The sequence below is a fragment of the Tyto alba genome, unplaced genomic scaffold, assembly GCF_018691265.1.
Source record: "Tyto alba isolate M040663 unplaced genomic scaffold, T.alba_DEE_v4.0 Super-Scaffold_21, whole genome shotgun sequence".
NCBI classification, from domain to species: Eukaryota; Metazoa; Chordata; class Aves; order Strigiformes; family Tytonidae; genus Tyto; species Tyto alba.
This window is the reverse complement of record NW_024881295.1, coordinates 21,673,792-21,687,850: the sequence shown is the minus strand read 5'-3', so window position 1 is coordinate 21,687,850 and position 14,059 is coordinate 21,673,792. Positions and strand designations below refer to the sequence as shown.

General features: G+C 38.1%; 1 protein-coding gene across 2 annotated transcripts in view; it reads right to left on the bottom strand.

Annotated features, from left to right (window-relative positions):
* TRIM24 (tripartite motif containing 24) overlaps positions 1–14,059 on the bottom strand; it is a 77,647-nt gene that overhangs the window by 26,650 nt on the left and 36,938 nt on the right. For both annotated transcript variants that reach the window (XR_006165538.1, XM_032996179.2), the window contains exons 3-8: positions 10,788–10,935; positions 7,196–7,328; positions 5,814–5,930; positions 4,554–4,668; positions 3,589–3,735; positions 339–456 (exon numbers count right to left, since the gene is read on the bottom strand). Coding sequence is in view for 1 of the 2 variants with exons in the window: in XM_032996179.2 (XP_032852070.2) it covers positions 339–456; positions 3,589–3,735; positions 4,554–4,668; positions 5,814–5,930; positions 7,196–7,328; positions 10,788–10,935 (778 nt within the window). In the remaining variant the exon portion in view is untranslated. The remainder of the gene's footprint in view (positions 1–338; positions 457–3,588; positions 3,736–4,553; positions 4,669–5,813; positions 5,931–7,195; positions 7,329–10,787; positions 10,936–14,059) is intronic.

Here is a 14,059-nt window from a genome sequence, read left to right as displayed (position 1 = left end):
TCTGGAACCCTTTCTTAGGATGTGAAGTAGGGTTATAGATTGTGGTCTTTGTTTCAGAAGACAGAAGGTGTATGTATTGCTCAGGAAACTGAAAGTTGCTACTTTTACCATCACACATACCATTCAAGCAAGGTAAGTTTGTAAATACTTTACCATATATATTCATAAATAATACTTTATCTCATACAAAACACTTCAAATGTCTTCTACGGGTAAGGAAATAAGTCTAACAAAGTAAACCAAGACATGAATAGTTCAGAGTCTATTTATCTTAACAAAATGAAAGCTGCTTTCAAAACAGATCAAGATGCCAAAGGGCTAATAAAACTTGATCATACCTAGATTGAAAATATTTTGAGCCCAGAAGCTAGGATCACAGTGAAACTGGATGGTATTGTTAGTCACTGGTGAAGCATCACACCTTGCTCGGAGAAGATACCGTAGTCGATACGTAATCTAGAACAGGAACAAAACAAGGTTTTTTCTCTGTGGCCAGAGCTATGTATCCAAACAGCATAAAAAGTCTTTAAAAAAACAAAACAAACCCACAAAAAAAAAAAAAAGAAACAAAAAAGTCAACCCCCCCCCCAAGCAATCCCTAAAACCCAAAAAACAACAATAAAAAACCCCTGAACAAGCCCTTAGAGAACTGAGGTGAAAGATAAGTTCATCAAAGCTACAAATAAAAGAGATGTTCTTAACATCTTTCTCTTATTCCTAAAGTAGTTTTAAAAGCCAATCAACTACAGCCTAAAAAAACCTTAATTCTCCCCTGTAGAAATACACATCCTTCCACAAACTTGGTCATAACATTCAGTGACTGTAACTACTTGCAAAGTACAGATTCACTGTTGTTTTTTTTCAGCACTTATTTTTCTTGAATAATAGATTATTTCCTGGAAAAGTTCAAGAGACATACTCGGCAAAATCATCTTACCTGCTTAAATTGATACTAATTATCTTTTACAGATGTTTTGTAAGAGCTTCCAGTTTACACATTTTCTCTTTCAATTTTAGGAACATCAGTTTTACACCGGATAGAGAAAACATTTCGCAAGACTGAAGGTTTTTTTAATGACCATGGACAATTTTACCCACAGTACTCTTTTGAATACAAATTTCCTAGGATTTCTGTGTACACCACCAGAATCAAGTACACAACAATACAGACATTCTGGTCTTTTGCCCTGTCACCAATACTAGCTGCCCATAGTTCTTGTCATAGTCTGCTCCATATATTCCTCCTACTGTGCCCGCACATATATTGTAGATAAACTCTTGACTAGACTAGTCACCTCCTGTCAGTAACAGTGGTAGCTACCAGTGTTTTGCTTGTTACTAGATAACTAAGCTGGGAAACCAATGCCTTCCTGCAAACTGTTTAGTGTGCTATTTTCCCGGAGGACAGACATTGCCTCCTAGCTGCAGCTCTGCATTTAATTCTGCTGGGCACTCCTCCCTCCTAGTGTCAAGGGGCTGGATACACCAGAGCAGAAGTCCCAATTGCTCCCCCATGCATCACTGTTCAGGAACAGATTTTCCAGATGTCCACAGACAGATCAGCCACTTAACTCCCAAATAACACCAACTTTCAGCAAAAATATCAGGAGCCTAAAGCTCAGTTGTTCTTTTGAAAAATATTTCTCATTGGCTGAGGCTTTATGGGCTAAATGGTTTTTTTCTTCAACTGCATAACCCCTTGTGATAAATAACAGAAGAATTTTGCTTTCGCTAAAAGTAATTAAACAATTACTTTTATTGAGTTAGGCTAAAGCTATTATTAGTACAACAATCCAAATTTTAAGAAAAGTAAAAGAATTTACTACTGGGAAAAGAAAAGGGGGGGAATTGATCTGAAGAAAGACCAACCCAACAGCCCCCCCCCCCCCCCCCTTGGGATGCTCACCAGATGGTCCATATCAAAGGGCGGTAACTCCTTTGCAATGGAATGAGAAAGAACAGGATGGGCCATCCCTGGGATCTCTTGTCCTTGAGATAAGAGAGGAACTGAAACCACCGAGCCAGAAAGACAAAGGGGCTGCAAATTGGCCCAGACCTGAAGGACAAGGTGTAGGTGACCACAGGGCTGAGTTGGCGCAGAAGGAAGGGTCAGCTAGAGAACGCGGTGAAGAAGACTCCGAGCCTTCATCTGCAGAGCCCTGCCCACGACCTCCAGGGAGCACTGCACAGGCGTGACGGGAGGGATTTGGGGTGGGGGGATATGTTAAAGATCTCGGAATTAATTGTAATATTCCCTCCCTATCCTTGGAGTAATGATGCATATGTATTAGGGTAGATGAATACGTAACCCTCTATACAACAAAAGGGAGCCCCTTTTGGCTCCAGAGCGTGGGCCATTGCGCCCAGCGCTGTATTCTTTGCTCCACTGACTTTGTCCCCAGTAAAACTTTTTTTTATATATACGTGGCCTTGTTTCTCACATCCTCCTTTACAGAAAGAAACAACCCGCAACATAACTTGTTTTCTTACTCACATAGCAGAAGTCTTTGCGGCAATACTAAGCAATTACGAACAAAGTGTCTCGGTTTGATGCCTTTTTCCTCTGCTCAATTAAAAAATATGACTTGCTGAGGCAGTATGGGGCAGGCCAAATAAATTTAACTACTCCAAGTAAGTTGCTAGAACCAAGTAATATTCCATTATCTGCTATAGCCTGCAGCACTTTAATGGGTATGAAAAAAAAAACAAACCAAACCAAAACCAAAACAAAACAACAACAAACCCAAAACCAACCAAACGAAACCCACAAAACCCCCCAGCAGGTTTTCAACTAAGCAATGAGAAAATAAAGCAAAACCTTTGTGATACTGCTATAGGAATTGGGAAGAAAGATCTAGCATCTTAACATTGCTGCAGATTTCTGTCATCAGCCTGGTACAATCTAGTAACCACTGGAGAAATAAATCATGGTCAACCTTTTGTTCGTTTTTTTTTATTTCAAGTCTTTTAAGATTTCCGTTCATCGTGGGCAGTCAGCTTAGTGATAACACATGCACTCAGATCTTAAGTGTAACTACAGCACTGAAATTTTTAGCTTCATAACTGCTTTTATGGACAAGCAAAAGCCTCAATTTCATTTTTATCAATTTTTGAAGAGTTTTAGTGGAAGATGAGTCTGACACAACAAAGTAATGCATTAATTTTTGCATTAAAATGCTGGATATCAGACTTCATGATATATAAATACCATCTTTCTCTGAACTCAGAAGCTGTAACGAGTACTGAAAAGAACCTCAAAGATGATGTAGAACACACAACATTCTTCCCAGTGTTTCACGGCTTCCTGGTTTTCACTCCAGAGAAAAAGGAGTTGTCCCTACTTCTGCAGATCTACAACAATTCTTCGGTAGTGTAACAGGAGAGAATCATGACCAGAAAGCTAAATTATTAAAAATATTCTGTATTTATGTTTGGGATAAAACCATGAAAAATTATATACAAATATTCCAATTAGTAGAAAATAATTTAAAATTGTAATTCTCTAGTATTACCGGCAAGTGCATGCATGCATACCTGCCTTAACTACAGTCTCTAAGTAAATGGAGAGAGCTTCCTTCCTAACCTTACCAAGCGTTTGCTGTACAGTAGTGCTGTGCTGCTCCCACTGGAAACTGCCCATTTGGAAAAATTCATGACGTGTTCCAGCTGTTTAGAGAGACCTGCCACTTCCTGTTGTTGCTGCAGAAGTTTCATCCGATGCTCTTTTGCCAGAGTCTGCAAGTGGAAAAGCCGTTCCAGTCAAAGGGTTCAATTTACAGTTAACAGGCATTAGCTTTCATATTAGTAATTCACAATGATCAAGTGGTTTCACTCAGCTCTTCTAAAAAGCACACCTGACCCCTGACTGCAATTATCAAACAGAAAATTCAGCATACATTTATTCAGGACATCAGGACTTTCTCTGCTGCTTCTCATTTTCTCTTATGGCACATTTTCATATATATATGTGTGTATGGTATGTATGTATGAATATACATATATATATGAAAGTGTGTCTCAATATGAAAGTGTGTGTCATATATACACACACAGATGTATACGTACATATATATGCCTCTCTATACACACACACACACTTTTTAAAACACAATTGGAGGTAGTATTTTTCTCGGTATCCATTCTAGACAATTCTCTCCTCTTATTTGCTATTGCATTGCTGAATTTATGAAAAATTCGGATGGAAACACTTTTCATGCATGATGCACAGAACTATGACTTGCAAAAGCATGGAGAATGAAACTGGGCTCAGTGATAGCCCTGATTCACAAAGCAGGGAACGCAGGTAATAATTACAAACAAAACAACCACCACCCCCCAAGAAAACAAACCATCTTCCCCTCTCCCCCCAGACAAAAAAAAAAAACAACAACAACACTTGCTCCAATTATTGTGTGGGACATCTATCCACTCTGGAATTGTGATAAGACATGCACAGGTGGCTAATGCTAGAAATGGATTTTATTTTAATGTGAATCCACACAAAAAAGTATCAACACTGGCATTTTTGTTTCTTATGATAGAAACGAAGTTACCTCCAACTGATGCAGCAGAGCTTTTCCCTTTTTATTTATTTCTACCATCAGTGTAAATATGGCAACTTTAATGTCCTGTTCCACCTGCTTTTGATTCTGATTCACTTCAAGAATTCTGTAAGTAGATAGTATAGAAAGTAATGTTCGTCAGGTCACAAACCCACCCTCCAAACAGCATTAAAAAAAAAGAAAAACGAAACAAAACAACCCAAACCTTTACTTTGTTGCTGAGACTACAATATTTCTTGGTCATATGTACCAGTAAATACAAGTACCATCAGATAGTTATAGTCAGGAAAATTACTGGGAGAAATAGAAAGAGCAAGTAACAGTGACCTACGATAAAATTAATTAACTACTGCCGAATTCTAATGCCATAAGTCTGTAAATTACTGACATCTGTCGCTGATAAAAATTAAATGCTCACTGTAATTGAAATGTAATTGTCCGGTACATTTCTGGAAGAGTCCGTGGCAATCAAAACTGTTTAAGTCTAATTTCCATCTATGGTAGAATGGCACTCCAGAAACAAAACCAATAAATAGCTTTTCTAATTTAGCTATTTCAACAATAGCGCTCAAACTCATAACAGCAAAGCATAATCATATATTGTGAAAACCATTACTGCTAAGATGCAAGGGAGAATCCCCACTTAGATGCAGCAAAACAAGAGATGGCTTTTTCCCATCTCTACCATCCTCAAAGACAGGAAGAGTTCAAGTTGCACTCAACCCCCCGGACTGTTGAATCTTCCTGGGTACTGCCTTAGAACAATGCTGAAGGAGCAGTTACAAAGACCTACTGCAGCACAAATTTTACAGATTTATTTTCTCCTAGGTTTGTAGTACCGAGTGAATAAAGCCCCAAGCATAAAAGTATTACATAAATCTTCAAATATGTGTCACAAGCATTATGAAAACATGAGTCATAACCTTTCACTTTCTAAGAGGGATCTACACTAAGAAATTAAGCGCACTGGTGGTGGGGAAGAAAGTAAGACTGCTTTCTACAGTCCTTATTGCATAAGTTGTTTTGTTGCTGCCCATTAAGTCCACAGGCTGAGCAGAAGAGTTACTTAACCCAACCAAGCACATTAAACAGGCAACAGTCACTATGGCAAACTGAAGATTTCTGAATTTCTCTTTCTGGAAGGATAAAAGGAGAGTGGTAGAAAATGCACCGATCTAAACATTTCAAGCAATTACAGTGGATATAAAGTTGCCCCCTGTGTCAGTTCTAATTTCAAAATCTGATACTTACCTGTTTTGGATCTGCTTCCCTGTATATTTTATATATTTAGTCTTCTCCATCAATTTGGTGATTAGTGTCTCAATGATCACTTTCTGGTTCTGAAAAGCTTCTTCTATAAACTGGTACCTGTAGTAAATAAACAGTGAGTACACATGCAAAAGGTGCGATATACTTGCTAAAAAGCAGAGTGCCTTACAAAGGACTTCTTTAATTGAAGAAAGATGCTGCTCAAATTTAAAATTTAACCGTCCTCATGGAAGCGTATGTCAGCAAATGCCGATATGTTTTATTTATAGTATATTTGAATTTATAGTGCATTTCCTGTAAATTTTGAGAATTTATGAAGGGACATTGTGTGACCATGGCCAAATTTTAGCAAAAGAAAAATGAACGCGCTGTAATCATCACTTTGTAAGTGAAAGTGCATGTAAGCTATTACTTCATGCAAGATACAGATGTGAAAACAGAAGAAGAGAGATTGCTGAGTCAGTAGGTCAGCAACATTTTAAAACAGGGAACTGAAATCATCAACAATTTGAGGAAAAAAAAGAGGTGGCACATTCTGAAAGGGATAGAAATCCTAAGAAAAGAAGAACTGAAGAGGAAGACCGCAACTTGCAAGAACAAAGTTTAGCCTGTACCAAGGATCAACAGTGGCCAACGCTTCTCCACCTACTGATGTCCACCCGGTCAGGCAAGCAAGTTCTTTGGGTGGTTGCATCAGGTATAGTGAGCATAATAATTAGTTAAGAGCACCTCTGTCCCAGCCCACTAGGTATGCATTAGCCAGCAAGATTATTGTCTTGTACTCAGAAGTTGTATCTAATCCTGCTTTTTAGCTTCTGTGGCCAGTAGGAGATGACCAAAGAACAGCAACCCAAAGATCTGAGTGTTATAAACAGTGTTGTCAAAGTACAGTATAGCCAAACTTTAGGTTTACTCTTCTTTTTAAAGGCCTCTTCACAGAAAAAAATGCCCATTTGTTCTGTTCTGAAATTGTTTGGTAATGTTCCATTATACAATCATCTTGTTGAAGGACAAATGGAGAAATTACACATAAGTGTACAGTTGCATAACACAACCCCTGTGCTTTCTAAGGACTCTCTGATAGCAACAAATTCTATCCAAATATCTTGACAGTAAAGACAAGTCTTGTGCTTAAATCACTGGATTAACAAGTGGAAGAATAAGGTTTTATTCTAAACTATCATACGCTCATCAGCCACACTCTTCTGGATACAATGTCTGTTTATTTGTGAGATTCATTTCTGAGCGGAAAATTTTAGTCTGCACTTTTTGCACCTGACTATTTCATACAGCTAGAGCTACAACCAACTTCAAGCTATCTTCCTCTAACTGAGTTGCGTAAAACATACACTTTGTTCCCATACCTGTGCTCTTTGTGCTCTAGTAACTGACAGTCTCGGCAAGTCAACTTGTCACAGGTTTCACAATACAACTTCAACTGCTCCTTTTTGTGGTAAGGGCAAAACACAGGTCGCTGACTGGTCACACCAACTGCCTCTGTTGAATAAAGGAAGATGTCAAGTCCAGACTCATGAAATTATTAAAGCTTTGCATTCTCTTGTTTTTCCTTACCATATACCCCTCATGGATCCTAAAAGTGTGTATCAGCCCACCTAACCAAACGTGTAACAGCTATAAGCTCAAACTGCAACGCCTCACTCTTGATCAAGCACGGAGCTAACGCCCTCTGTCATGGAAAGTGTCTAGAACCTGTTTTACCGTAACTTAGTATGGCCCCGCAAAACTATTTACAAAAGGAGTAGACAGTATTGTTGCAGTTGCAAAAGACATAGTGCAATCAGCAAATGACTTCCTTAAATGGAAATGAGATTGCTGGATTAATTTGTTGTTAATGGGTGAAAGGGGATTTGAGGATATCAAGACACAGGCATTCAGAAGTCTAAAACACACACAGTATAATAACCAGAAGTGACTAATGTCTCTTCAGGACCCCATTCTAAATGGGTGAGAGGTCTCACTTCAGTTTCTAGTGAGCAAATACCAAAGGCATAGGAAACACCTCCAGACGATAGAAATGAAATCTGTTCTTTAAACAATTTAACCGACAAAGCCCGATTTTTTATGGGTTAGGTTGGACACTGAGTTCATGAGGATGATATGGCCTGTAATGAAAACTGGCTCCACACTGCAGCCCACCCTTCACTGGAGATCAATAAGGTCTCTCTGCCATACCCATTCATTTACTTATTTTCACAAAACCTGGCAGAAGTTATTTTCAGTTCTGTATCCTTCAGTCAAAATTCTTTGGAACTGACTGGCAGACTTGGAGGACACCTGAACGTGCAGAGAGCATTCCTACCACTGAGCCATGTTCAGTGTAACAGTCACAACACTTTCACCTACTACTTTTGTCCTCTCCTGAAAGTACACTCGTAACTCACTTCTCATTAAGCAGGTCTGCAAGTGGGATACAGAATACAGTGTTTATCTCCAAAGTATCACACTAGGCACCCTTGGAGCAATAAAGACTACAGAAGTGAAATCCCACATTATATATAAAATTCACAGGACTAGATATGGTGGAATGAAAATAAATATGTAATACATATATTAATAATATATCACAATGTATAAAAATAATTTATATATTTACAAGATAAATCGTGCAAGTCCAGTGAACTCAGAACCAGTAGAAGGTTTGTCAGCATCCTATTATATTTATAATTGGTCTACAATGTCATTTCTAAAATACAAGACACAATGGGCATAAACAGAAACAAAAGAGGTTCACAATGAGTAAAAGTATAATCTTTTTTACCGTGAGAACAGCTAAGGTTTCTCAGAGAGGCTGTATTGTACACTGTGCCCATCCCTGTTGGTTCTCCAGGCCCAAATGCATAAAGCCCTGAGCAACTTGATCTGATCACATAGCTGACTGCTTTAAGCAGGGGGCTGCACTAGATGATCTCCTGACGTCCCTTCCAACCTGAATTATTTTGGGAAAGTGGGTAATAAAATTTGAGGAGAATCACTAAGGGCTACGTAAGAATTTAAGCAATCAGCTGAATGCCTGCAACACCTCCGTTGCACAAAGGTCCTTGAGGTAGGCAAGTGTGATAATCACCTCCTGAAGAATGCGTAAATTGAGAGATTCCTAATCAGAAGCCCCTGTCCTTAGAGATTATGGCCTCTAAAAAATGACAAACAAGATGAAACGAAGCAAGAGGTAAGAAAGTGCAGAGATAAACTACAGAAAGGCCAAGTCCGTACCATATAAAGAAGAAAAATTCAAAAGTGCAGACAAAGTTCAAGAAATGTTCCTCTCCCAAAGACCTGCAGAAACCGCTAGAGATCACCAACAACCCCCGTGGAAGCCTCAGAGAGCCAGACCGCATGCATAGTAACTATGTAAGTGTGATGAGTTCTAGGAAAGAACATGAATATGTATGATCATTCTGGGAAATCGGATGCATACATACGTAACAGAGTGATACAAGCTCCCTCACGTCCCCGGCTGAATAAAGTAATGCCTGCTTGTTAATGCTAAACCTGGCATTAAAGAGTTTTCACTCCCAATTTCAGTGACATTATCATAGATGCTACTGTAAGGAACTGAAGGAATTAATGCCTCAAACATTCTTTAGGAATTAATGCCTCAAACATTGACACGGAAAGCCTCAAAGACAAGTTGTGGCCTTTGTGGTTAGTCTAAGGAATGCTGCCCAAGGACGCTGGAAGGATTCAGGGCTCCACTTTCTTGATGCTGTAGTGCTAAATTCCTTAGATAAGCCTCAAAGAAAGGTGGGGAAAAGACTGATGAGAGACATAAACACCTAGCACCAGGTCTGCCTCTCTCTGTTTAGTAGGCTAATCAGCTGAAAAGATGAACTTAAAAGGTGACAGACAACTTTGCTATGTGTGCCCCCAGCACCCACGATAACCCCACCTGAGACCTACGCTGGAACTTGAAGTGGTGAACCAGACTCTCTTTCTGTCCTTTCTTTTTCTTTTCTTTCTTATAGATTTATCAGCAAGAGACCACATTGATAACTACCCTTTTCCAAGTTTAAGTTGTTTCTACCGCAAGTAAAACATTTTAGCCAGTCCTTTGGTGTGGCTTCACCTTAATTTAACCTGAGGGGATCACAGAACCTTTGCAACTCCCTGGGCTCCCAGTCAGGGTCATAGCAACTACTGATTCATAACATACTTCCCTTTAATTTCCAAGGCAAAACATTTCAAACATAAAATATACTTAAAGTGCATTGTGGCACGCTTTATTGCTAACAGAGCATGCTTTACTACCAGAGCCCTGAAAAGGATATAATCTATTAGTGCTCCTTTTGCTGCAGTATAAAACAATAAAGTTCAGATGAACCATTTGGTAGACCTCTAGAAAAACCAGAGGAGCTAAATGCATAAAGAAGCATTTTCTGCAGCTGATCTCTGAAGTCTAGACAATAATTGGCAATCATTCCAGGTGAAAGATAAAATCTATGCCTATTTATTAGTTTAAAACATGTTGCATAAAAATTGTATGAAAAAACAATCTGCAGGGTTTCTTACCACTATGCAGCATATCAGACAGAAAAACAGGTGTCATACCCTCAGCCATGACAAAGTGTCCCTTCTCAGTAGCTACCTTCTAATGCATCTACTGCTTAAAAGAAAGTTTTCTTTTTTGTTAGCCAGATCACTTAAGAGGTCCACTTAGATGGAGAGCAGCCAGAAAAATACCAGAATTAATTCAGACGGTTGCAGCCTTCAAGAACAAAACTGAAGTGACTGGGAGGCAGCAAACTATTAAAACATAATCATTTATAACTTGGTTCCACCAATTCATACGCACCAAAAGGTTATACCATAATGAATCTGTCCTCTTATATTTACTAGGATTAAGGAAAACAGTTTTTTGAAATTTATCACTTTAAAATGAAATATGGTGGTCTAATGCAAGCATACATTCTTTGTGAAATTATAAATCGAATGTCTTACCTGGAGATACTTCCTCTTTCTGTCTTACAGTATGATCCTTCGTGAATTTAACCCTCTGGTGAGCTCTGATGCAGGTCTTACACAACCATTCTACACATTCCACACAAAACCCATTAGCTTCTGCATTGTCTTCACAGCTTGTGCAGACCTGACATGAGGAAGAAAAGGTAGCTGTTAAAATAAATATGGAATATACATACAAGCTATTGTTCATATATCATCAGTGCACTTTTACAGTTTTCTGAAAACAGTGAAATGAGAACAGAAAACTGCCTGAGGTACAGGAACACTATAAATAACTGCATAAAAGTAATTGACTGTGACTTTTCAAGGAAAGTTGTCATTTTCTCAGTGTTACTCTAAAACCTTTGTCTGACATTATAAAAGTCAAACCATTACTTTCTGTCCAAAACTTCACCCTTAGAAGCCATATAATGTTTACTATACACAGTATGCTCTTGTGAAATATCTACTAAAGACAGAACACTACCAGCATTGCTCTGATTTTAGAACCTTCCCTCAGTTCACACAGAAGCTTCGTTTTAGTTTCCGTTCACCTGCTTAAGAGTTTCAGGAAGTACCCACAGTATTGAAAAGCAGGGCACCTCTCAAGAATCTCTGCATCACCACTTAAAGATAGCATTCCAAGTTAAGCTTATCAGTAAAACTACCCTAGAACAGATTTGCAAGCCATGCATGCCAATTTTTAAACCGTGGCCTGTTTAGTTCTTGGGGCTCTTTGGACTATACCCAAGAGATCTAGAAAAAAAAATTTAATTAAGGAACACAAACCTGATGGCAGACCAAAACCTCCTGTGCAGAGTCAATAAACACAAGACAAAATTCCTACATAGCCACAGTTTGAACAACACGTTGAAAACTATGAATGATGGACAACAACACTTCACATGTTCATAACGTTATTTCAATTTTAACTCCTCCTTTACAGTGTCTCTCTAGTCAGACCTTCAGGGGGCTTTTGGCAGTAAAAATAGCGAACATGCTTATGCAGATACTTGTTTAGGTACTACTATCCACTCCTATCAATGTTCAGCACTGCTGCAAACAAAAGCCTCAAGATGTCTGAAGATTCCTATATCCTACATATCACAGTGATAGAATTCTGCTGGCAGGAGCAACAAGGAGAAAAGTTTAGATTTTAGTTTAGCCTTCAGTTTGATTAAAAAAAAAAAAAAATCCAACTTCTGCGCCCACAGAAGATAAATATAGATGAAGTTAAAGAGGAAGAAAATATTTACATCCTATGCAGACAGATAATATATATGCAGAACTATGCCCCAGTTTCCCCTTCAAGAAAAAGAGGAAAATTAGCACAAAACTTGCCTTAGGCCACATTGCAAGTTTTTGACAGAACTGGAATTTGAACATTAGAGTTCCAGATTCCCAATGCTGTGCTTATTCTTCTGGATCATGTTGCCTCAAAGCAAGTATCTTCTGAGAAATGAAGTTACAACACAAGGGTTGTTGATCCCTCCTGTTGTCACCAGAAGTTTGAAGCAGTTCCTTTGCATTAAACCTGCAAAGGAGAAGAATTGGGCTCGTGCCCTTTTCCCTATTTCTTTACAAAAAGGAGGCCTGAAAGTTTTATTTTTAAAAATCTTCCTGAAATTTTTTTATCTTCTGCTTTTTTTTTTTTTCTTCCCCCTCTTAACAATAAAGATTCTAGTCCTATCCAGACTAGTTGAGTACAGCGAAATATCAAAGTCAGGACATCATAAAGAAGTCAAGAAAATGGAAGTAAATTATAATCATGAACTTGAAAAATTTTACTTGCTCTTAACCCTTAATTACAATGGCATTTTGGGAAAAAAAAAAAAAAAAGGTAGTATTCTTAAGGACTCAGCACAGCTTATTGAAAAAAAAATTAGAACGAGTATCACTGAGGCAATGACTGCAATGTTACATTTTCTCTGGCAGAAACTCCCATGAAAGAAAATCCTTTTTCCTTTGCCAGTTGTCTCCTCCTCAGGTGTGCCAGTGCAACTCTCTGCACGACTGGTGTAAAACCAGATTGATTGCATCACTGTAGCCCAAAAACCAGTTACATCAGCACTGCTGACTGGGCAGTGAACTACTGCAAGACAAGAAAGAAGTTTTAAAATCAGCCTTGTTGACAGACAGGTACCATCGTGCTATGCCCGAGATACCCAGAGGTGTTTTTGCAAGCTAGAGTGGAGAATAAGAGACTGGGTTTTTGTTTTTCTAGTGTAAAAAACCCAACAGTGAAAACAAAAGAAGCAAAGGAAAAAAACAACAAAAAAGTCTTTCAGGGATTCTTTAAAAACTGTAGGGGGAAAAAAAAAAAAAAAACCAACAAAACAAAATACAAAAAAACCCCAACCAACCAACCAAAAAAACCCCCAAAAGGTAGGAACTCAATTTAAAAACAAACAAACAAACAAAAAAAACACAAACCACAAAAACAGAGCAGAAGAAAAAAAGAAAAAAAAAAAAAACAAAACAAAACAAAAAGAAAACAATCACAACAGCCTTTCCAGGTCACCTTTAGCAAACTTAGGTAGATAAATTTGCTACGTACCAGAGCATTTAAGTAAATTGAAAGGATTTCTGAAATTATTAATTCCTCCCAGATTCCAAGATCTTTGCCTATTTCCTTTTTTTAACATGCTTTAAGGTTTTTTTCAGCTGGTTTGACCGGCTGTAGTTGGACTGAGATGAAGATTGTGATTCAGTAACCAATAATCAGGTGCTGCCAAATGAACTGAAACTCCTTCGTAGTCCCCAAACTATATATTCCAACTTTATACTTTTCAAAGCCACCAAGTGCAAGAGAGACATATTTCTAACATTTTTCGCAGGCATCGTAAATCATACTGTCAAAATAGCTATGCTATCTAGGTAGAAATTAGATTTGCTTCTACCTACTTCTTATTTGAAATATGCATTTTCAGACATAGATTGGATTTTGCTAGTACTCCTAATTATTAGGATAAGTCATATAGCTAAAGTACATGGAAGTACAAATAATGCAAATATTTGCTATACTCTTACAAAACCTAAAACTTAACTTCACTTTTATTTTTGTGACTCATACAAGCCGTGCTTCAGTGATTTCAAAGAAAACTCTCCCTAGTTAACCTGTAAGCCTTTATTATGGTTAGACAGATATTTCTTTTTAATTGAGTTTTCCTTGTAATTATATTTAATTCAGTTACTGGGTTTAGTATTTATAACCCCGGGAAGTGTTCATTCAGCCTTCATTCAAATTTAATCAAAGCTGAAATTACTCA